Source organism: Lepidochelys kempii, chromosome 1 (assembly GCF_965140265.1).
Source record: "Lepidochelys kempii isolate rLepKem1 chromosome 1, rLepKem1.hap2, whole genome shotgun sequence".
Taxonomy (NCBI): Eukaryota; Metazoa; Chordata; order Testudines; family Cheloniidae; genus Lepidochelys; species Lepidochelys kempii.
This window is the reverse complement of record NC_133256.1, coordinates 189,422,650-189,447,362: the sequence shown is the minus strand read 5'-3', so window position 1 is coordinate 189,447,362 and position 24,713 is coordinate 189,422,650. Positions and strand designations below refer to the sequence as shown.

Sequence of the window (24,713 nt, the reverse complement as noted above, 5' to 3'; positions counted from 1 at the left end):
AAATCATTTAATAATGGCTCTTCTCATGACAGTAAAAATGTCTTAGGCCAGATTCTCGCCTGTACAAAGGGGTGCAAACAGAGTAGTTGTCCCCTGACTCTAAGAGTTGATCGATGCTAGCCCTAACCCCAGCATTTGTCTAATTATGCCCCTTCATGTGATCCACGTGGATCTTATGCAAGCAGAGGATTGGCGTTAGTGAAGGAGAGCTGCATCACTTCCCCTCCCTCCCCCAAAACATGAGAGTGGGGCAGGGAGCGTAGGAGTCAATTCTGCCAGTTTTACACTAACAGGAAGCTCATCTGCACTGGCTATTTTGGGACATGATCTGGACCCTTTGCATCATTTGGACAGCATAAAGGGGTTGGAGCATAATTGAGGAGCTGACCTCTGACGTATTATTGCTTCTCCACCTGAATTCAGTGAGACTGGCTCATCAACCCTTTCTTTAAGTGTAAATAAATAAATTGATGATTTGATTTACATAGAAAAAATATATACACGTAGAGCTTCAGAAAAGTTTTGTGATACAATATAATGCACTGTGTGTTACATAAACCATTGTGTATAAGAAATGGCCTGCTTCCATGGCAAATGGTAATAGAATTTTGTAGCTTAAGGTATTTACTAATCCATATGATAAACATGGCTTCAGGTAACAAAACCTATGCAGATGTACATGTGTTACAATAATTAAAAGATTTTTCTGCTTCCAGGGGGGGAAGATTCCAATCCGATGGACATCGCCAGAAGCCATTGCATACCGCAAGTTCACATCAGCCAGTGATGCATGGAGCTATGGGATTGTCCTCTGGGAGGTGATGTCCTATGGAGAGAGACCCTACTGGGAGATGTCCAATCAGGACGTGAGTATATTGTAGTCCTGAGTTATGTTCTCAAATAAAGAATCAAGCTGCGTGAGGAAGTGGAGCATAATGAAGCCAGGTGGCTCCTAGTTTTTGACACTGACATTGAATAAGATGTAAAAAGGAAAGTTTCCAAGTCTCCCTGCTTATAGAAAAGACCTGTAGAATTTAAATGAAAACGACAATCTTTCTAAAAGGTTTTTGGACCACGATGTAGAATGTAACAGAGAATTATATTCGTGGTGTGATATTCTAAAAGATGATTTTAAAAAAATCTACAGGAAAGATGTCATGTTCTTTTACACTCCAAGGGTTTTTAGAGCCATTTTAATTGAACCAGGCTACATGTCTGTAGATCCCTTTTGGTTCCATCTCTATAACAGTCTGTATATATTTTTTTCCATAAAGGTTGAATGCACACAGTAAGTTGTTATTGGAACCCGTGAATAAGATAATGGAAACATTTGTACTAAGACTTGAATTAAACAAAAATTCTTCTGGAGGCAGTCAACAGATAACATGGGGAGATAGTTTCATTTGTTTAGAAGACCTTTAATGTGGAGTTATGTTTATGTAACATCAGTAAACTATACAGGTCTGCCATCCTTTTTCAGTTTAATTAATGCATCTCTGCTAACATATGTGTTTTGTTAGAGGGATAGCATTTCCCAAAGTAAAATTATTATTAAAAAAAAAAAAAAACCTATCGTGTTGTTTCTCTTGCTTTATTCCACATCAGTCAATTATAACCCACAAATTTTGGATAGAAGTAAAACTATAGCTTTCTGTCACAAAAGGGGTGGGCATAGATTTTCAGAAGATTTTCTATACCCAATTTTTAACACTAAACAAACAAAGGAGCAGAAATGGCAGCTCGAATCAGGCAGCAGAGAATTTTCTTTCCTGCTTTGCCTACAAATGTGAATATAAATACAAAAAAATCACTCAAAAAACAAAACTGTCCCTTTCAACTAAGGACTCTTGGCTATATCTCAAACTTGAGCAGAAAACTGTATTCTTTTTAACTGGGTGCGATAATGTGTCTGCTATTGGTCAGGATTAATTAATTACATTTAGATTGTAGTGGGATGCCTTCCACAATAGCTGTTCATATTAAAATGAAATTCAGGGCAAGTGTATGTGTGTGCTTTTTTCACAACAGGGCTACTTATACCACATAAAGTGTTTCTAGCTGACTCCTGTCTCAAACCAGTTTTCACTGCTTTGGAAACTAGCAATCCTGAAAACACAAATGCTAGTGTAATATCCCCTATATCATCTTCTAGTTTGGATATGTAATTTGTAACTCATTATGCAAAATCTATTCTCTGGAGTGGTAAGGAGGATTGTAACACCAGGAAAGAAAGAAAATGGTAGCATATACAAAAATCTTATAAAATTTTAGATGCAGGGCTAAATTTTACATCTAGTCTCTGATTTCAATGAGGTTAGGCCTAGGCAAACAAGATAATTTGACCTGCACTGTACAGTAGAAGGTATGAAGTTGTCATATTAGCAACCTGCTGCCAAAATGAGATCTATTATGAGCTAAAGACTATGTGGTATCCTCTCTTCAAGGATTCCCATACTCAGAATTTCCATTGGGATGTAGATGAGGTATCCTATTGATTACAATGGGAGTTCAGCTGTGCATAGAGGAAAGCATATGGCACTAAAGATACCTAAATGGTGGCTGTGATGGTTTAGATAACAGAACCCCCACCCCCCGCTGGGGATGCCAACTGATATGCCAAGACTACTTCTGCCCCTGCTTTCCCTGCCAGCTTGGGACTCCAGCACCCTGTCTTGCTGAGCCAGACACGCCAGTCTGCTCCAACACAGACGCAGGGTACATGCCCCAAAGCTGCAGACTTAACTGAAAGCAACTTAAGAAGTGTTCCTGTCTTTAACACTCAGATACCCAACTCCCAATAGGATCCAAACCCCAAATAAATCCCTTTTACCTTGTATAAAGCGTATATGGGGTAAACTCATAAATTGTTCGCCCTCTATAACACCGATAGAGAGATATGCGCAACTGTTTGCCCCCCACGCAGGTATTAATACATACTCTGGGTTAATTAATAAGTAAAAAGTGATTTTATTAAATACAGAAAGTAGGATTTAAGTGGTTCCAAGTAATAGAAGATAGAACAAAGTGACTTACCAAGCAAAATAAAATAGAGCACGCAAGTCTATGTATAAGAAAACTGAATACAGATAAAAACCTCACCCAGTAAGATTCCTTTTACAGACTAGTCTCCTTCTAATCTGAGTCCAGCAATCACTAATTCCCCCCACACAAACACACACACCCAGTAGTTACGTCCTTTGTTCCAGTTTCTTTCAAGTATCCTTGGGGGTGGAGAGGCTATCTCTTGAGCCAGCTAAAGACAAAATGGAGGGGTTTCCCCGGGGTTTAAATAGACTTTCTCTTGTAGGTGGACACTCCTCCCTCCCCCTGTGTAGAATCTGAGCTACAAGATGGAGTTTTGGAGTCACATGGGCCAGTCACATGTCCATGCATGACTCAGAACTTACATGTAGCAGCCGTGGTACACATGCTACCTTGAATGTCCTCAAGTAGACTTCTTTTGTGGATTGGAGCCTTCCAAGTTCCATTGTTCATGAAGTGCTTCTTGATAGGGCACTTAACTTGCAAATTCCTTTCTAAAGAAGCTGACCAAATGCCTTGCTAAGGTTATTTAAAATCAAACAAGTATACAGCCAATATTCATAATTTTGAATACGACAATGACACATGCATACAGATAGGATGAATAGATTCAGTAGATCATAACCTTTACAGAGATACGTTACATGACATATGTAGCATAAAACATATTCCCCTTATGTCATATATACATTCATAAGCATATTTCCATAAAGCCTTATGGGGGGCACCATCACAGTGGCTTTGATGTCTTCTGAAGTATAAGTATTAATACTTATTAATGAAGATATTGGAAGTAAATGATCAATAATCAGATTGGGAGTGACAATTTTTATAATCCTAAATGGTGGACAGTTGGGGGACAATCTGATCTTTGGTGTAATAGCGCCCACATCTTATGTAGCATTTTCGTGGCTCTAATCAACGTGAGTTTGGAGAAGTTTTTTTTTTTAGAGTCTCACCTTCCTTATACTCAAAAAGAAAAGGAGTACTTGTGGCACCTTAGAGACTAACCAATTTATTTGAGCATGAGCTTTCGTGAGCTACAGCTCACTTCATCAGATGTTTACCGTGGAAACTGCAGCAGACTTTATATACACACAGAAATCATGAAACAATACCTCCTCCCACCCCACTGTCCTGCTGGTAATAGCTTATCTAAAGTGATCAACAGGTGGGCCATTTCCAGCACAAATCCAGGTTTTCTCACCCTCCACCCCCCCACACAAATTCACTCTCCTGCTGGTGCTAGCCCATCCAAAGTGACAACTCTTTACATAATCAAGTCGGGCTATTTCCTGCATAGATCAAGGTTTTCTCACATCCCCCCCACCCCCATACACACACAAACTCACTCTCCTGCTGGTAAAAAACTTCAAATCCAGACTCCAGCGAGAAACTGCTGAATTGGAATTCATTTGCAAATTGGATACTATTAATTTAGGCTTAAATAGAGACTGGGAGTGGCTAAGTCATTATGCAAGGTAGCCTGTTTCCTCTTGTTTTTTCCTACCCCCCCCCCCAGATGTTCTGGTTTAACTTGGATTTAAACCTGGAGAATGGTCAGTTTAGATGAGCTATTACCAGCAGGAGAGTGAGTTTGTGTGTGTATGGGGGTGGGGGGGATGTGAGAAAACCTTGATCTATGCAGGAAATAGCCCGACTTGATTATGTAAAGAGTTGTCACTTTGGATGGGCTAGCACCAGCAGGAGAGTGAATTTGTGTGGGGGGGTGGAGGGTGAGAAAACCTGGATTTGTGCTGGAAATGGCCCACCTGTTGATCACTTTAGATAAGCTATTACCAGCAGGACAGTGGGGTGGGAGGAGGTATTGTTTCATGATTTCTGTGTGTATATAAAGTCTGCTGCAGTTTCCACGGTAAACATCTGATGAAGTGAGCTGTAGCTCACGAAAGCTCATGCTCAAATAAATTGGTTAGTCTCTAAGGTGCCACAAGTACTCCTTTTCTTTTTGCGAATACAGACTAACACGGCTGTTCCTCTGAAACCTTCCTTATACTGTATCTTAACCTTCCTGTAGCACTTTCTGTATATCTAATTTGCTGCATGGTTTACTTTGCAGATAAACCAGAAGTGTTACTCTGCAGAAAACTGGTGGATAAACACATTTGTTTAAACATAAAGTGTCTGTGCTAATGTGTTTCACAGGACTGATAAAATAAGTTAATTTAATTGCCTAAACTTTCTAAAATCTTTTATCCTTGGTAGGTAATCAAGGCTGTGGATGAAGGGTACCGCTTGCCACCTCCTATGGACTGCCCAGCTGCCTTGTATCAGTTGATGCTGGACTGTTGGCAGAAAGACAGAAACAACAGACCCAAGTTTGAGCAGATTGTCAGCATCCTGGACAAGCTGATCCGTAATCCCAGCAGTCTGAAAATAATCACCAATGCGGCTGCAAGGTGACATGTTAAATTCTACATCACACTTGTTGAAAATAAATGTTTGCGTTCTCCACCTACAGTAATTAAAATATGTTTGCTTTGTCCATCCACTTTCACAGTTTTATCCATTGCTTATTTGCATGCTTGAAGGCTAGAGGAAGCTTTCCGCTCTCTGGTCAGAAGAGATTATTGTAAATAAAAATATAACAGCTGTTTGTTTGGGCTGGTGAAACCCAGCTAATTTTAAACTGAGACAGGTAAGTGTTAAACTTGGGTAAATGAATATCTCAGGTGCAAGTCACGTTGGTTTTGATCCTGCAATGTGCGGAACTCCCTGACCTCCCACTGACTTCAGCTGATGCTGAAGGTGCTTAGTATCTCACAGCTACTCTGATTCAGCATGGTACTTAAGCATGTAAGTAACCCCATAACTAGAATGGAGCAACTCACATGCTTATAATTAGGCAGGTGCTTAAGTATCTTGCTGAATTGTGTCCCCAAAAAGGTATGTCATGCCCCACTCTTTTCTGGCCTCATCCAGTAAATTACGTACACATGGGAGTACTCCCTTATACTTCAGTAAGACTAAAATGCTTCAAGTTAAGCATGTACTGAAGTGTTTTGCTGAATCAGAGCCTTAATAAGGATCTCATTTCTAACATGAATGCTGATACAAATCTTCTAATTGCATTAAAAAGACTAATTTACAATCCTGTTTATCCAGAGAGTTTTGGGACATAAGCAATGTCCTGTCCTGATAAAGAGGAGGTAATAACTGATGAATTCCCTGGCATTTGAGAACAGAAGCAGGATATGGTTAAATACCATAGTTCTGATTAAGTAGGTACGGATTAACAGGTCTGTACTACACATAAAATACCTGGCTCTTAAAGAGGCTGCTATGAAAAGGCTAGATTTTAAGGCTGTTTTAAAAGGGGGGGGGAGGGAGTGCTCCCTGATCTTAAGTGTAAATGTTGATGGCAGGGCCCAGACTGACAGCCTTGGAGACTGATGTCCTATATTCACAGAATAGGTACAGTCTGGGTAGTGGCAGTGTGGGTTACGCATGCGTCACAGTAATGACCTGAGGGGGCCATCTTTTCAGGAGAGAGGCTCAACAAAGTATAATATTAAATGTCCTTTAAAAACGAATCCCAGGGGTTTATTCTTTTTTTATCTGTATCTTAAAATATCTTGTCTTCCACAGCTGACCTAACCCTTACTAGATGTTAATTCTGTTCCATCATGGTGAACTAAGGGGATATCATAACAAGGGAAATGGGGGTGGAGCTGAAAAATCTTGGTTAGTGTTAAAGCCTGCTATGTAAATAGAATTGATCTGGCTCCTTTTCTTCTTGCCCCAGGCAGTGCGTTTTTTTTTCCTGAGGTAGAAGCTTGCTAGTCTAATCACCTCTCTCCCACTAGTACACAAAGAAGAGAATGAGCAGAGGACGGCAGCGATACTAATGGGCTTGGTTATTAAAAATACATAATGCGATTTGATTCTCCTGCACAGTAAATATGTTTTAATAATTAATTGCTGGGGTTTTTAATACATTGTGAATGATAAGAGTTTATTTGGATAGCTATTCCATGTTATACGGCAGTTGATTGTATTAAATCCAAATTAGTTTAAGCATTACCTTCCCCAGTTAAGAGTTTGTTCTAAATGTCTTTTAAGCCCCAGTTCAGCAAAAGCAAAAAAAAGCACAAGTATGTGTTTAAATTTAAGCAAGTGCATAAGTGCTTCGCTGAATTGGGAGTTGGGAATAATTTCCATATTTTATTTTGTTTTCAGTTTTGGTTTGTGGGAATCATTGCATACTCTTTTTTTTTTTTGCATTTAAAACAAAATATTTATTTGTTTCATCCATCTAATACCAAACCCATGCACAGAATTCTTCTGTGACCTCTAGATACCAAAGTACTCAGAAACTAGTTGCTATGGTTCAAGGGTGAGTTGCACCTGTGATCTCTCTCTCTGTTTCTCTGTGGGCACTTTTTCCAAGTGAGAGATCTATATCTTACAGAGAGGAATCCCATGGTTCACCCCACCTGAGACTGGATCATCAGGTTTCAGCACTCCCTGTTTACTAACCATATTTACATCAGCTGGCCCAACTTGACATTGAGTCCTATTTTAGAATTCTCTCTGTGACCAATATGAGGTTTCTGTGACTCAGGACAGCTTCTTCAAAAACAAGTGTGAAGTATTGGTGCATAGAAATTTAGCAAGCAGAAAGAAACAAGGTTGAAACAATAACTGCCTCTATGCGTCTTATCTGACCTAAACCTTATCCTTTCTTTGCCCATGTAGGTGGATTCTGCTCATCCCAGTCACCCCTTCTGAGCCTGAGGTCCAGCCTGCAGCTCTCTGCAGGCCCTTTCTCTTAGTCCAAGACAGTCTCTGAGTTCACGGGCAGACTTTTTTATTTGTTCCAAAGTTCCTCTGTCTGCCCTGGGACCCTGAGCCTTGTCCAAATTTATGCATCTTCACCAGTGGGTCAGGTTGAACTTCAAAGCAGTAGGCTCTCTGTTTTGTTCTTTAATTATTGGTGAATAGGTGATACTTAGAGGAGTTAGTCAAGTCTTCCTGTCTAGATGCTTGTCAGGGTGTTTCTATACTGCAGTCAGAGGTATGACTGCAGCACTTCTTTGATCTAGCTAGCTGAAGTAACAATAGCAGTGAAGCATGGATTTCAGCTTGGGATAGCTGCTTGAGTACGTACCCAGGATCGCAGACAGGGTTGAACATAGCTAGATCAAAGGAAGCTCATATAGGTCTTCATATGCTGCAATCTCACCTCCAATTGCAGTGTAGACATACCCTAATTGTGTGCTGGAATTTACCCTGGTGATCACATAACCCCTGACAGAATAGCAAACAGGGACATGTAGTTTTCATAACACATTCGTTACCAGTACTCTGGCAAGTCTCCCTTTACTCTCTGCAGGCATGAGAGGAATAGACGTGCAGCAGGAAAAAAGCATTATGACTCCCCAACACACAGTCCAAGTATCTACACCAGAGGTGGGCAAACTACGGCCCGCGGGCCACATCTTGCCTGCGGGAGCCATTCTGCCCGGTCCTTGAGCTCCCAGCCAGGAAGGCTAGCCCCCGCTGTCCCCTTTCCCCCACAGCCTCACCTCGTCGCACCGCCAGCACTCTGGCCCGCTGCTCAGGGGCTGCAAGCTCCTGCTGCTCTGAGTGGCATGGTAAGGGGGCAGGGAGTAGGGGGTTGGATAAGGGGTACGGGCTCCTGGGGGGCAGTCAGGGGATGGGGAGCAGGGTGCAGAGGTTCTGGGGGGAGGGCGATCAGGGGACAGGGAGCAGGGGCAGTGGTTCTGCAGAGGGGCAGTCAGGGGACAGGGAACAGGGGGGGTTGGATAGGCATGGGAGTTCCGGGGGGGGGGCGTGGGCTGTCAGGGGGCAGGGGTGTGGATAGGGGTTGGGGCAGTCAGGGGACAGGGAGTGAGAGGGTTGGATGGGGTGGGGATTCTGAGGGGGGGCAGTCAGGGGGCGGATAGGGGGTGGGGGCCAGGCTGTTGGAGGACACACAGCCTTACCTACCCGGCCCCCGATACAGTTTTGCAACACCGATGTGGCTCTCGGGCTAAAATGTTTGCCCACCCCTGATCTAGACTGTGCCCAATGAGCTAGGTTGGAGAAATCCTCTCCCACAAGTTATTCTACAGCAGCTATGTGAGGCTGCAGTAACTCCCATGACACCTATGCCCCTAGTCAATATTTAGGAATCACCAGTGGATCTACATTGCAGTAGCTCCCACCCCTCCTTTAACCCCCACTTCTGCCCTTCTGTTAAAATCCTGTTGTTGAAAGCATGCTGAAAGTCTCATGGAGCTGTGTCCTGCAAATCCCTCTTTCCTCTGTCTGTCTCACACACCCACACACACACCAGTGGAACCAAGTTAATTCTGCTGCATACAGGAACCTCTAGGTCTGTAAGTAAGTGTAGAAATTACCCCCGGATATTTGGGTACAAATGATGGAAATTTGTATGGGAATATATTTCGCCTAATGATATTTTAAAAAAAGATATTATAGATATAAAATCATCTTTTTATAGCTTTTAACCTTACATGTTTAAATGTGTTTGGTAATCCACTGCTGTTTGTTTAAAATAGTCGCTACCCTCTTACATCCAGATTACATACATATTCCTAGAGGTGTGCAATATAACTTGTCACCCTCCCCTGTTGCATTTCTTTGTCTCTTATGTTAGGCCCCAGTTCAGCAAAGCACTTAAGCATGTGCTTAGCTTGAATCCCAATGAAGTCAGTTAAGTATATGCTTAAGTGCTTTGCTGAATTCAGGGCCTTTGTCTGCACGTATTTCATACAGGTGCCCCCCTCTGCTTAAGTAGGAGTCTGTGGTACAAAAATTGAGTCAAATAATCTGATTGTGTTTAAAGGGATTGGGATTCCTGGGTCCCAGTCTTTTAGTCCCCTTAGAGTATTCTCTGATTCCGTAACCCTGAAAGGGGTCGCAGGTAGTGGTACCAACTACTTAAATGCTCGTGTTGGGAATTGCTGAACCTATCCTACCCGGATGGTACAGGGAAATCTGTTGCCTCCTTGTAGGCACAGTGAATGGCTTTCCCGAGACAGTCCCACTGAAGGTGTCCAGGAGTCTCTCTTGGAAGCTGTAAGAGCCACTGTCTGCTCTCTCAGCAACAGTCTAGAAATTCCTGCTTTTAAGACCTTATTCCACCCCTGACATGACTGACAGGGCCAGAGGGGCAGGGCCAGCCCACAGCAGTTCTTTAACCTCTTTACCACTGGTGTGGGGTTTATACACGCCATCACGCTTTCTTCCCCCAGATGAAATCCATATTCTTCAATTACATCGTCTTTTTGTGAAGTCTCTCTTTACTTGGCTGTGTATGTACTCCTTGGGCTCAGATGTTTATATCCCTTGTGCCTTCTCCTGTACACGTAGGTGTCTAGTTTTGCAAACTGATGTAGAAACTGAATACGGTACAAGTGAAGTAGTGCACGTTATATAATTTTGCCAAAGCATTGCATAACCTAATCATAATTTCTTTTCATTCATGTCCTGTTGTTCTCTCTTGGTATCTGAGCATTTTGTTGTTTTTTATAATTGAACCTCTACGTTGTTTGGATATTTGTAGCCTGGAAGTGAGTTCATAATTCTCCCAGTTTTCATCAATTCCATTATATTTGTACTTGGACTTATTATTTTTGAGACCAGTGTATATTACTTTCACATGGGTGAACATGTCACTCAATTACAAAGAGATGGAAAGCTTTCCAGAATTCAGTGGGTGAGTCAGAAATACTTCATCCATCCCGTAACAAGTTGGTGAAACTGGCATCCAACAGGGTTTGTTGATTCTTGTTTCATTTGTGAGACACAATGAAAACCAAGAGTTGGATAATTGAAAATATTTCCCAAACTATAAAACTCTGAAATTAGCTTCTGACCCTTTTTTTTCTACTACTACTTCTTTTTTTTCCTTTTTGTCAGCAATTGAAGCTGATTAGGGATTTCTATAATTCTTCAAGCTTCATTGTGCAAAGTTTTTTGGCTGGATTTCAAGCAAAAACTTTCTCTATTATAGATTTGATGGCTCAAATTTTACAATAGCATCACGCGCATAAGGAGGCAGAGCACATCCAAAATTTGTACCTACGGTTTCTTCTGAGTTTCACATTGACCAAATTATTCATCTTTCTTTCTTTCTTTCTTTCTTTCTTTCTTTCTTTCTTTCTTTCTTTCTTTCTTTCTTTCTTTCTTTCTTTCTTTCTTTCTTTCTTTCTTTCTTTCTTTCTTTCTTTCTTTCTTTCTTTCTTTCTTTCTTTCTTTCTTTCTTTTCTTTTCTTTTCTTTTCTTTTCTTTTCTTTTCTTTTCTTTTCTTTTCTAATCCCCATCAGTCTACAGAGGAATCTGCCTTCCATACACTATATGTGAAGACGGCTTTAGTCTTTTACTTGAATAGAACTAGGCCATTCAGGAAGACACCTAGACTCTTTGTTTCTATTGAAAATAGATCTAGGGGAGCTTCTGTCTCCGCTCAGAGACTTTCTAAATGGATCCCTGAATAAATTATTGCCAATTTCTGTTCTGCTGAGGTTCCACCTCCCTTTTGAGTGACTGTACTCTCTACTAGATCACAATCTACCCTAGAGGCCTACTCAAGGACATTCCAGTTGCTGAAATCTGAATGGCTGCAACATGGTCCTTGGTACATATATTTTCCACCCATTGGTCTTTGTTTCACTCTGCGAGGTCAGTTGCTGTAGTAGGTAATGCAGTTCTTTCTTCTGTGATTGACTGTGTTCCCATCTCCTTAAGGGGTTACTGCTAGGGAGTGACCTGAAGCGATGCTACTCAGAGAAGAAGGCTACTCACCTTGTGCAGTACTGGAGCTCTTCTAGGTGTGTGTCACCTAGGGTGCTCCGCTATCTTCCCTTCTTTCCACTGTTTTGGAGTTTCTTTGTGATAGAGAAGAAACCGAGGGCAGTTCGCCCATGTAGCCTTCTATGACCTCAGTATGGGGCACAAGGGTAAGTAGGGCACATGCACTGCGACCAAAAATCTCCAATCAAAGGCTCAGGGTGCACGCACACCTGAACTGGACCATCCACAGAAGGACACATTTTGAAAAACTCCAGTTACTGCACAAGGAGAGTAACCGCTCCTCTTTTATTACTTGCTGTTTGTTGTGATTCGGAAGGGATCTGTTCTGTTATTCTCAACTCAATATTCAGGGCTTTTACTGTGCAGCCCTCATTACCATTAATGGAAATTCTAAGCTGGAAGTGCTAGAAAACAAACTGTGCCTGATATAGTAAGCGTTAAGTCTGCCTTGAGATTCACAATACAGCCAAATGTGAGATGTGATGCCTGCGTAAGGCAGGTCACAGCGCAACATGGAACAGACAGGGAGCCAGTACAACATTTTATAAGCCTTCTAATGGCACTTTTTTTCTCTTTTCAAGAGATTGTTTTAGCAATAATGCCTGGATAGAGTTAATGGGCAGCCTCTCAGCCAGTCAGGAATCCCTAAGAAATACCCTGCACCATGACATCAGTTGCTTAATTGTATAGCTAATACGGCACTGTGTATAACAAGTAGAAAATACGTACCTGTAAATAGTGGTGGGTTTGGTCTAAAACGCCCTACCCTGGTAGCCAGTGTTGATCCTGCTGGGAAAGTGTAAAGTGAATTGTACTGACACTGAGGTAGGTGACTTGTTGAGTCTTTACTTTACCTGGTACAGTGGGTTTGGAGATGGCTCCCTGGAGAGAGATGACCGAATGTGTGGGCTGAGCAGCTCTGAGTGAGGAACTTTAGAAGCTTCCAAGGCTGAGAAGACTTAAGCTACTCCTATTATTTTCTTTGTTAATAAAGCTAGACCCCATGTAAATAGGGTGTGGACTATGTTTTCAGAGCAATTTGGGAAACGTAAAAGTAGCGTCAGGAGCTTTTTGTTTTTAAGACACACTGCAAAATGGGTGTCAAAAGAGAAGAGGTAGGTCCTGAAATGGGTCAGGGAACAATAAGAACTACAGCAGCAGATCTTTCTGCAGCTTATAGCAGCAGGCCTGGGCGGCAGCACACCAGAAACAGCAAAGACTATTCCTGGAGCAGATGTTCTTGAGGATTGTCAAACTGGAGACACGGCTCAGATTAGCATTGGGTATTGATCTTTACCTGTCCAAGATGATAACTTATAGGTTTATGTAGTCATCTTCACTGACTCGCAGCCATCTGCTGCAGCAGCATAGCGCCCCTCCGTGGGGAGCAAGGGAAGAGGATTCCTAGGCTGTCTGTTTGGTTTTTAACAAGAGAAGCACACGCTGCATATCAGACCCTGAGCAAGATGCTGCGATTCTGGACTTCCTGGGGACCTTGGAAGAAAAATACCAGAATGTTGTTTCAGGGTGAGCCCTTTTCTTTTGCCCAGCAGTTGGACAACTGGGCTGTGCATTGGCTCAAGCCAAAGGAATGAACTGCAGGAGAACTGATGCCTGAATTATTTTAGAATAGTATTTTAATAGTCTGCTTTGGAGGATGCAGATAAGGGTATGCCAGCACCAACTATCTAAGCTGGCAAGAGGCTCTCTCATGGAGGCTAAACTGTTGGGTAAACCACAAGGGCTATGACTGCAACCCTGACCTGCAGCATCATCCAAGGATCTGCTCAAGGAACATTTGGGGAGAAAACTAAAAGAGGTTGGGCAGTATGAAGAGGCAGCTCAAAAAGAACATTTGTTCAGTGTCTAAGAGGGACCCTTCCTGTTGTGTGTATTTTGCCTGTGGGCAATGGGGAGTGTAAATAAATCAACGGCTGTCCAATGAGGCAGTGTGACTTTAAAGAAATGCTAAGGTCAAAACCAAAAAGGACGCTCATCCAGACTCTAGGTAGGAGCCAGCAGCCCTTCCTATGGTCTGTTATTTGTGTGAGGAAAATAGTGCATGCAAAAAATGGTGTCCCTTTGTAGAATGTGACAATGGGGGCAACACGTGGTCTTGCTGAGACTGTGAGCGCTGAGACTTCAGTGTGAGTACTGCTTGTAATAACCAGCTCAGTGGACTCAGGGTGCACCCAACCATTGGTGTGGGAGTGCTGAATGCAGCTTGAGCTACTTAGGTTACCAGCAGCTATAGAAACTCAAGACACATCCTTCATTGGTAATTGCCTTGACAATGGAGAGATTAGGGGGGACCTTTCTGAACTCACATGCAGCTCTGGCCAATTGTGGAGTGAGACTGTGGTTACATTTTTAGTCTCACCTGGGCACTGAGGTTACATTTTTAGTCCCTCACAGTGAGAGGAAACCAGAGCTTGTGCCCTGGGCCTGGTGGGGTGGAGGTGTATGTAAAAGAGTCAAATGAGGCAAGTAGCTCCTTTCCCCCACTTGAATATAAAGCAGGTGTGATGGCTGTCTGGAGGGCAAGGGTTTAGGATGTAGGCTGAGCAGTCCTGAGCGAGGAACCCTAGGAATAGCCACGTCTGAAGAAAAGATGTGAGCTGATCTTTAATATCTTGCATTTTTTCTTGGTTAATAATGCCAAAACCCAGGAAGCAAAGTGAGGGGAAGGAAGCTTGTACTTGTAAAGAGTGTGAGCTGTATTTGGAAAGGAAGCTGGGAAAGACTACTGCTTGCAATTTCTAACTAGTGATCTATGTAACAACAAAGTGTACCCACTTTTGACCTCAAAAACAAAGAGGAGCAACAATCTGGTTTACTCTCAAACTCAGCAAACACGATATGAAATCTCGGGGGAGGGGGGAGAAAATATGCCAAACAGCAAGGCAAATTTTTATTTTAAGAACAAAGCTGCTAATTTTACCAGAGGGATGCTTTAAGCCAGGCATAAATAGCTGTAACTGCAAAGATTCTAGTCCTTAAGGTCCAGGGATAATTAAAGTAAACACAATGGCTCTACTTCTCCTCAGTGTGACATTTATTTACTGGTCTCCTGTTGGGAAGCACGTACACTCATGATTCCATTTGCTATAGAAGATAAAACTAAAATTGCTTCACATGCACTCTCTTTTTCTAAGGTCGGAGATAACTATGTTGTCCTGAGCGTTAGTCTAGAATTTCAGTGCTTGAAGTCACAAAGTCATCTGCATTCAAAGCAATGTAGTGAAGGTGTCGTTTTACTTTTTGTAAGAGAAAAAGGAATTATAGATGCCTGTTTTTAAGTGTGAAAGTATAAAGGATATTTCCAAATTTAGAAATAGGGAATTAGGTTACATTGATTAGGGGAAAAAACAGAACATGGAATCCAGGAGGTGGCATATGGGATTTCTCTACCCAGCAGCAATAAGCTGTCCTTTACACAGAAGTAATGCTTCATTCTCCTGGTGCTTATGGCACCTGAAATTACAAATTAAGTTCTCTCTCTCTCACTGGATAGCTGGCACACCTATAGTAGAGATTTGTACAACAGGGACTGAAGTTCCTTTGCTATTTATATATTTATTTCTAGACATGATGTGCTGTGACAAAGTTCCTTGAATAGTGACAAAATCTGTTTTACTGACAGAAAACCATGGTTTTCTGTGCTTATGGGCACAACACAAGAGTTAATTTCAGCTGTTAACACAGTGGGCCCGTCTACTTAAAGCTGACTGCAGCAGGGCATTGTGTAGAAAGCACAATCTGGCATCTCACGGTTGAATTTGTCGCTGTATTTTTACTTATTTGGGGGAAGGGGTGTCACATGTCAGCAAATACGGACCTCCAGCCATATACAATGCACGAATGAGTAGCACTGAGAATTTTCTCCATGCCAGTGGATGGATAACCATTTGAAAATGTAGCGGTTGGGGAGTGGAGGTGAGGACAAAACAAAAGAGCCTAAAAAAAAAAAAAAACGGGGGAAATGTTCTTTGCTCTGTTTCCCTGAGCAAACATGCAATTTCCATGATTTCTTTTTAATGACTCTGTTCTGAAGCTGGTAGGTACTGATTTATGAAAAGCTGTAAAAGATCAGGTGGAACCCTGCAGGACGTCGTTTGCAGCTGCATGGATTGCAACCCATCTAATTTGTCTAGCTAAGTGTGAGCTCATGGCACACATCACCCAGCCCATAAATTTCATGTTCAGACCTTCTGTCTAGGGGCTGGGTCAGGGGGAGAAAAATGCCGATGTGTGCATGTGCAGATGCTCTGAAAGCCCAGCATTCCCTTGGTGCATGGGAGGAGACATCACAGACTCTTCACAGTGAGAGACAAATTCCTGTTCATTGATAAACTGTCCAGATGTCCTCTCTGAGGAGGAAAGTTACTAATTTTTGCTTGGAATCCTACAAGGAGAAAAATGATACTTTACAGTGCTGGTTAGTCTGAGGTCACTTACATAAAAATTAGGTCATATTTTTTGTCCTGGTGATACTTTGATCCAAGTAATAAACATAAAAGCTCTGTTGGGCCACTCTAATCCCTAATCCTAGGGTCCTGTTCTATTTCAGCTTGTTTATGCTCACTCTTTCTTTAAGCAATTGTTGAGTCAGGCCCTGTTTTATTAGAGTTCAGATGAAAAAGGAAAAGTAACACACTACGTTGGATAGAGAAAAACTTTCTCCGTGCTTTATCACTAAGCACACTTCATAAATACCCATAATAAATGTCTTGGGATTCCAGATGTTATACTCAGAAAACCAGAAATAAAAAGTGACTCTTCATGGGACAAACAGTAGTTAGCTAGGTGTAGACCATATGGCTACTGGGTACACCCTGGATCTGCTTGCCAAACTTGGGCGTCCAACCATTCACTGTTCAAAACTTCACTTACATAGGTGCCTAAGGGCTGCTTTTGGCATGACAGTGGGAGTGTATGTGCTTAGCTTTAAAGGGCCATGTCTGCAAATTGTTTCTTTAACCCCCTGGCCATGTTTCCCTTGTTGCTCTTCTCCCGTCCCACCAGGCTTGTTGTACTGTTTTCCAGTGTCTTCTATCACGATTATTCTCTGAGTGGTATGGTGCGTGATGGTAGATAGTCAGGAAATGTCTTTCCCATCTAAGATTGTTCTCAGGGCCCAAATCTTCAGCTGGTGTAAAATGTCATAGTGCCATTGGAGGAGCAATGATTGACATCAACGGAGGATCAGGCTCCCAAGCCCATTTCTCCAGACAACAACCAATTGTTCGACTGCTCAGCCTGTAAAGAGAGGATTGCCAGGCAAAACATAATGCCCATGCTAAGAAGATACGTAGGTTTCTGATCAACTGAGTTGCTGCTCTTGAATCTGGTTGAGAATTGAACGTGAGGCTGCAACAACAATTGCTGAAAGGCTGATTATCAAGGCCTTTCCAATTTCTAAGGCAGCATGTTCTGAAGCTTCTTACTGGCTTCACAATAGTGTCCAGTGATCCAGAAAGGGGAAATCTAGCGATTTGTACCAAACACGGGTCTCCTACCGTACATGACAGTACACTGTGCACAGTCTGGGTAATTGTATAGGTCGTGATATGTGTATTTTTGCTACAGCAGTCAAGCAGCCAGCCACAATTTCTAAAGCCTGCGTTCTAAAAGCTTTTTATAATGTATAAGAGGAATCGATTTATCAAACTAATGCTAGGCAAAACCTCAAAGATGGAAGGTTTGGTTTGGACATGTAGCCAAAAGTCAAAGTGGCTTATTTGAACTTAGCCAAACTTCTTTAGTTTAAAAATTGAGGTCAGAATTGCATGCGTAAGAATTCTGGTATTTCCTCATCCCCACCAGGGTCAGACGTATCGCATGAGCATGCTTCTTTAGTACTTCTGATCCTAATGAAACTTAAAAGGGCAAAAGAACGTGAAAATAATTAAGGCTGGGATTTTCAAACCCTAAAGAATTATGCACCCAGCTCCCATTGAAATCCACTGGAATTTGAGTACTTAACTCCATTTGGGGTCCCTTCATAAATTCTGCCTTAAAAGTTTTTCCAAACCTCAGATTCTGTTCAAGTTTGGGAGAATAGTCCTTGGTGGTAGGTCTTTTGAACCCAAATCAGTTCTCCCATTACAAATATTAATGAACCACATACCCAGCTGCAACATGGCATAATCATTTAACTTTAAATCATGGCATTTGAAGCGTGATCTTTAACCACTCTCCTTCGCTCCTGATTCCTGGTGAAGAAATTCAGATAGCCACCTAAAGCTGGAATAATTAGGTTTAGTCCAGATGAACTGCCGAGGATTAGGGCCTGAGATGACAGGGAAGTCCCAACAGCTATTTATGCCACTTGCCTGATGTGGGTGGGCCACCTCTGTAAATGCAGATGGTGCGGCCTGTCATCTGAGCACTCCTTTCCACTGTTCTTGGTGCTGGTGCAATGAACCTCTCTGCAGTGTGCACAGAACGTGGCTCTTCTGCTGTCAGGCCCACCATGTAGCCCCTCACACAGAGCTTCAGTGCTGAGGATGGCTGTCTCCTGCCAAACACTAAATCAGCATATTGTCAGGCAGCCTCTCTTTGTTATTTAAGGATCTGTTTCAACATACTGTCCACAGCTCAGTAGAGCATATTAGGGTGGAACGAGCACTATTGCAGGGGTCCTGGTGCTCTTCCTGTTTTGCTGCGTGGTTAGATGCTGTGTAGCAAGAGACACATTAATTTTCACTGTCTTGTTTTGTGCTTAGTAAGTATCAAATGGTTTACATTGTTTGTTGCCTATCTACAATGATAGTGAAGGTGGGGATCAGTAATAAGAGATGTAGGAAAGCATTCACACTGATTTTTTGGGCCAAAACAAAACTGGGGTAATTCCAGTGGAACTTCCAGTAGGAGGAGCTCCTGGTATAGCCTTTTCTGGTGGGCAATAAAATTGAGTTCAGGTTACTTTTGTCCCTTAGTCTCCAGTCAGTTGCACAAAATGGCTTCAATTCAGCAAAGCACTGAAGCACACAATAGACCTCAATGAAAGTAAGCATGTGCTTCAAGTTAAGTGTGTGCTTTGTTGAATCAGGGCAGGCTCACAGTAGCTGTAGGGGAGGTCAAAATTGAAGAGAATACAGTAGACGGTCATTAATAGCAACATATCGGTGCCCTTTTGCTGTGTTGTTCCTAAGCAGTTGTTGCTGTTACGGGAGTGTTGACAATTCACTGGGTCCCAGGAAAGTGGTCCCAGGGGAAATGTTGCTCATAAGCGGCGATTGCTCTTACAAAGTGTTACTGCAAACAAGCATCTACCGTAGTGGCTCATATTCTTAAATACTATCACAGATGGAAGAATCTGATATAATGTTAATTAGTGTCGCAGCTGGGAAATAATTAATATGGACACTAAGATGTCATGCCCACCAGAAAGAATACTGATCACATGGGTATTCAGAGGCTTTGTGTGCAGCTTAGAAAAAAGATAACAATGCAATGAGAAAAAACAACTCATGTCAATACAGGGGAGGCCAGACATTTGTCCACATCTGTGCACTAACATAAGACATTACAGTGTAGTAGCAAAGTTGGAAAAGGAGAGCCCCATCACCATGTCTGACTGCATTGGTAGATCATTATGAGAGCCTCAAGTATGGCCCTCCGTAATGCTACCAAATGCAGGGATACCTGTCATCCAGCTCTTCCTGGCAGTAGAGAAGTTGGCCCAAGAAAAGATATTACCTCACCTACCTTGTCACACTTCTTATGCTTATTTTCAATAGGACGTTTACTTCCCTGTTGCTATTAATCCAACAACAATCTGCTGTTAGAAATCATACAGACTGAAATTAAATTATAATGTAAAAAATATGTATCACATACTGGTAATGCTTCCATGAGTTAAAGCACCTGGATGAGCCGAGTAGTTGGAGCTCATAAACAAGATGATTACACAGTGTTCCTCAATGCTGCCAACTTGAACAAATGAGGCCACAGTGGTGGATAAATTCCACAGATGAACAGGAGAGCAGCTGGGAACTCCTGCTGGTGTTGGTGTTAAGTTTAGACACAAAGTGTATCTTATGTTTACTCCGGCTCTCTTACTTTCTTTTTATTCCAGGCCATCAAATCTTCTCCTGGACCAAAGCAACGTTGACATCTCAGCATTCCGCATGACAGGTGACTGGCTCAACGGGATTCGGACAGGACAGTGCAAGGACATCTTCACAGGCGTGGAATACAGTTCATGTGACACAATAGCCAAGATTTCCATAGAGTAAGTTAGTGCAATTTGTAGTGCCCATGGATATTTTTTATTTTAAACATGCACAAGTCACATTTTTGGACTAAGCTTTAACAAGAATAGCTTAAAAATACTCTCTTGTATTTAAAGGCCATTTTCAAGTGTAAATTCAAAATTTAGTTCTTATGTATGTATAGAAAACAAACCGTTTTGCAGATGGCATGAGGACTGCAGCTTGCTCTGTGTAAGCAGACTCCTGTGCTCACACAGAGCCCAGTGGAGTCAGGAGAAGGTCTTTCCATTTAATGCCCCCACTCAGCCACCCCTCTACCCATGTGGCCCTGTGCCTCCATTCCTATTCAGCCCCTGCCCCAGTCTGTCATCCCCCACTAGCCCTTATGAGCCCCTGTCTGACCTCCCAGCAGCCCCATGATGTCTCCCCATATCCCCTGGCCCAAAAAGTGCTGCGAAGAAGGGAGGCTTTCTCCTTCCTAGCTGGCTGGGAGCTGCTGCTCTGTTCCATTGCCACAGCACCCTTTGGTGAGCAAAAGGCAGAACTGCAGTAACTTTCCAGCCCAAGTTATTTTCTGTTGAGTTTGCTCTGTTCTAGTGCCATCTTGCCCTCTGGTGGGCAAAAAGTGGAACTGCAGCAACTTTCTGGCAGAAGCTTTTTTCTGTGTAAAAAATTATAAATTTGCATGGCTCATTAATTATGTGCACACACGGTGGCACAGAATTCCCCCTGGAGTCAGTTACTGTACAAATAACCAGTATAAAGACAGTCACTGCTGTAGAGAGCTCAATATCTAGGATGTAAGCAATATATAACAGATGGTGAGACACATTATGATACTATTAGGAAGGCAAAATAACATTAGAAAGATGTGTTTTAGAGTCAATTCAATGACACAGTTGTCTCAATGGTAACAGTGTCCATGGACTGCAAGTGTCCATAGCTGCAGGTCTTCACTATGCTGGCTGGGTGACTGGCCAGAAGTCACCTTTCTGTCCCTGATTAGATGATCACTACATTTATAAGCAGGAGGAGAGCCTGAGGATGTTACTGAGGGTTTTAACTCTCTCAGGAAGATGGTGGGAATGTTTAAAGGAGAGGTAGCATGAGATAAGCAAACCTAAGAGATTTTAGGACATTTTTAATCCAGTTCATCCCTGAGCACCTACTTAGGTGCAGTTCATGTTGCCATTGAGGTAAAGGAAGGCATAGTTAGGACTTTAAATTTGACCCCGCTATTTGTTGTACTTATGCATGAATGTGGACAAATAGAAATGTCAAATCATTTGTTGGTTGCAACCAAGCTTCCCTTAAACAATTTATCATCCTCTTGTTCAAATCATCTGATGTGCATATGTAACACCAACAGAGCCCAGTCGTTGGCAGTTGGGATCGAACTGGGGACCTCTGGAGCTTAGCGCATGAGCCTCTATAGCATGAGCTAAAAGCCAACTAGCTGTCAGCTAAGGCTGTAGAGCAGACTCATTTTATCTCTCTCTCTCTAAGTGGTCTCGGTGCCACTAATTGGGACAGAACATGACACCCAATACTCATTAATATTAATAAGCCATGCACACATGCATTGAGAAAAGAATATTTTTCATTATTCCCAAAATGTTACAAATGCTACAATCCTTCTAATCTACCTTAAATTCCATTTATATAGAGCAGGGAAGGAACTGGTTCAAATTGGTGCTTTGAATGAGCCCTGATTTCCTCCTGCATCTCGAGGAACAAGCTGGAGGAGTTGGTGTTACAAATTCATGTATCCAGCTGGAATGAATTAGTTTGTTTAAATTTAAATGTGTACCATCTTTATTCCTGCAGTACAGAGTGTTGTGGTAATAGTCTCTCTGCACCTGGGAACATGTCAGGTATGGTTATGAAGATACTGTGCCAGAGAGAATATTGACTTCTTAATGGTATACATTGGTGGCAGCTAAGTGATGGGGAACAAGTAACCAATAGCTGCAGTATGGAAATTAAAACACATAAATACAGCCAATTAGCCAATTGTAAAAAAAAAAAAAAGTTGATAATGGCAAAGACCCCCTGGGAACATTGCAGAAACCCACTAGTAATGGCCAGTTTCCTGTGGACTAATAGCTAATTAGCCTCACTGCAAAAGTGTGAAGTCACATTTCCACGGTGCCCAACAAAGGGATTAGATGGTCTGGAGAAACCGAAGGCAAAGACACAGCAGGGCCTGTGAATGTGACCATGTAGCTATACATTTCAGCATCAATCCCAGAGCTGTGGAAGCCAAACTGCTAAAAGGGCTCAGTGTGCAAGATGGCAGGCCTGATTCAGGGAAAAAAATCAGGCCAGACGGTCACAGCATGAAATGCTGCTTCAGCAGGGAAAAGACCCCAGGAATCTCAATAGTCGACTCAGGTCCACAATCAGCACTTGTCTCATCTTTTGGGTGGGTATTTTCTGGTGCTAAACAAAGCAGAACACAGCTCGGTGAGATCTTCTCCTATTGTGCTATTTTTTTTGAGAGAGAGAGAGAGATTCTCACTGGTTTCTGTTCTCATACAGTCTCCAATCTAGCAATAGGGAAAAGGCAGTGTGAAACACAGAGGTAGAGGACATCACATTTATCAACCCTGTGTTCTCTTTCTTTCAGTGATATGAAGAAGGTTGGTGTTACAGTTGTTGGTCCTCAGAAGAAGATTATTAGCAGCATTAAAGCGCTAGAAAATCATACAAAGAATAGCCCTGTTCCTGTGTAAGGTACCAAAATGATGTTGCTCAGGTCAAAGAAAGAGAGAGAGAGAGAGAAGTTGCTTCAAAGGGCAAATAGTGATGGCTGAGAAAACTGCACGAATTAAAGGAGCTCTCACAACACTGTTGGGAACATTGTTGGTAACTTCAAGCCCACTAAAAAACTCAAATATTGAGTATCAATGCCTTAAAAATAGGAACAAAAATTTTTAATCCTAAAGGGTGGGTGCTTTCTTTTCCCCTTCTAGTAACTAACTGATAATACAGATAATAATTTTGAAAAGAAAAAATATGTAAACATCCTTCCAAGTAAAACATTGAAACTGAACCCTAGAGCCATTTGAACATTAACTGACTGAATATCATGAAAAACCACGGACATAAAGGCTGTGTGTTTGATCGACAGCAACAAGAAGAAAAAAAAGATTTGCAGTATTTTTATACACAGAAGAGATCTGTAACAGGTATTTTATTTCTTTAAAGGCAAGCAAAATTGAGGGATCATACCTCAAACTTATCTGGCCATACAATAATGTCACTGTAATCCTCTGTTTCAACTGTGGAAAGGAATACAGAAATAAAGTTTGTAGTGACTTTGAGTTAGTTCACAAATGATTTTTGCCATTACGTTAGCTTCCCTAAATGTTTCCATTTAAAAAACAAAAAAAAGTCTTAATTTTTTTTTAAAAAGGCATATTTATTTCCTTTTATTCTTTATTGTTTATATTTATGCTTAAATATCTTAACTTAGATTTATTACTGCCATGTGCCAAATGCAGTCAGACTTCACTTATCAGAATTGATGGTTTAACCTGAGAAAATTGTATGATGTGTTACTTACTAAATTTTGTTGTATATTCATACTGCCCTGTTTGAAATCCAAGAAAGAAAAGCTTTATTCCAGCTCTTGCTCTGAACAATCCATCTGGAGTTATAGACATTCCATCTATGTCATATCTCTGTTCACAGTAATATGTTATACTTCTAACCTAGAGTAAATATACTAGCAGAACTGTGTGTGTGCAACATACAAATTGTTCCATGGATCAATATCCAGCCTGGTTAAGCATGTTAGTTTCCTTTACCTCCCAAAGACCTGATTTCACCATCCTTGCACATGATGAGTAAGTAGCACCTTATTCAGATTGATTTCAGTGGAGCTATTTGCAGAGTGAGGTGCTAGAACCCAATATAAGGGAGGCAGATTTGAACCCTAATTTAGTGGGACTGCTTCTTTAGCTTACGTGGTAAAGGTTTGAGTCTGAGTATGGAGCTGAAGGTCAGGGATTCTATTCCTGTTTGCCACATGTGCATAATTAGCAGGAAGTCATGACATATATATATATATATATATATATATATATATACATACATACATACATAGTCCCTGATCATTACACTAGGATGTGACTTAGTGCTGCACATCTTGGACTGGAATCCTGCCCTCCTTAAACTTCCACCTCTTCTGCAGAATGGATTCCACTGAATAACACTGAGTTCCTGTGAAAACAAACAAAAGACAAGACAAATGCATTTTGAAGGATCCAGGGCTGTAGTATGTAGTACAGATTACTATTAAGGCTACAATTTAGTCACAGGTATTTTTAGTAAAAGTCATGTATGGTCACGGGCAGTAAACCCCTGACTAAATCTTGGGGTGGGGGGGTTGGCCATGGAGTGTCGCGGGTGCTCATGGGAGGGGGCTGGGGGGGGCGCCACGTGGTGGCATGCAGGTGGTGGCAGGTGGTGGCTCGCAGCCCAGGACCCCTGCTGGTGCTGGGGTTGGGGGGGTGGCAGGTCTCACAGGCTCCATTCGTGGCTCCCCTGAAGCAGCAACATGTCCATCCCTCAGCTCCTAGCTCCTCACGCTGTCCCCATGCACCAGCTCCACAGCTCCCCTTGGCCAGGAACCATGACTTC

The 24,713-nt window shown here is 42.1% G+C and overlaps 1 protein-coding gene across 1 annotated transcript in view; it reads left to right on the top strand.

Annotated features, from left to right (window-relative positions):
• Window positions 1-24,450, top strand: part of EPHA3 (EPH receptor A3) — a 305,625-nt gene extending 281,175 nt beyond the window's left edge. Inside the window, exons 14-17 of the mRNA XM_073305634.1 lie at window positions 717-866; window positions 5,269-5,462; window positions 19,931-20,086; window positions 22,696-24,450. Coding sequence (XP_073161735.1) covers window positions 717-866; window positions 5,269-5,462; window positions 19,931-20,086; window positions 22,696-22,801 — 606 coding nt within the window. The 3' untranslated portion in view covers window positions 22,802-24,450. The remainder of the gene's footprint in view (window positions 1-716; window positions 867-5,268; window positions 5,463-19,930; window positions 20,087-22,695) is intronic.
• Window positions 24,451-24,713: the final 263 nt, after the last annotated feature.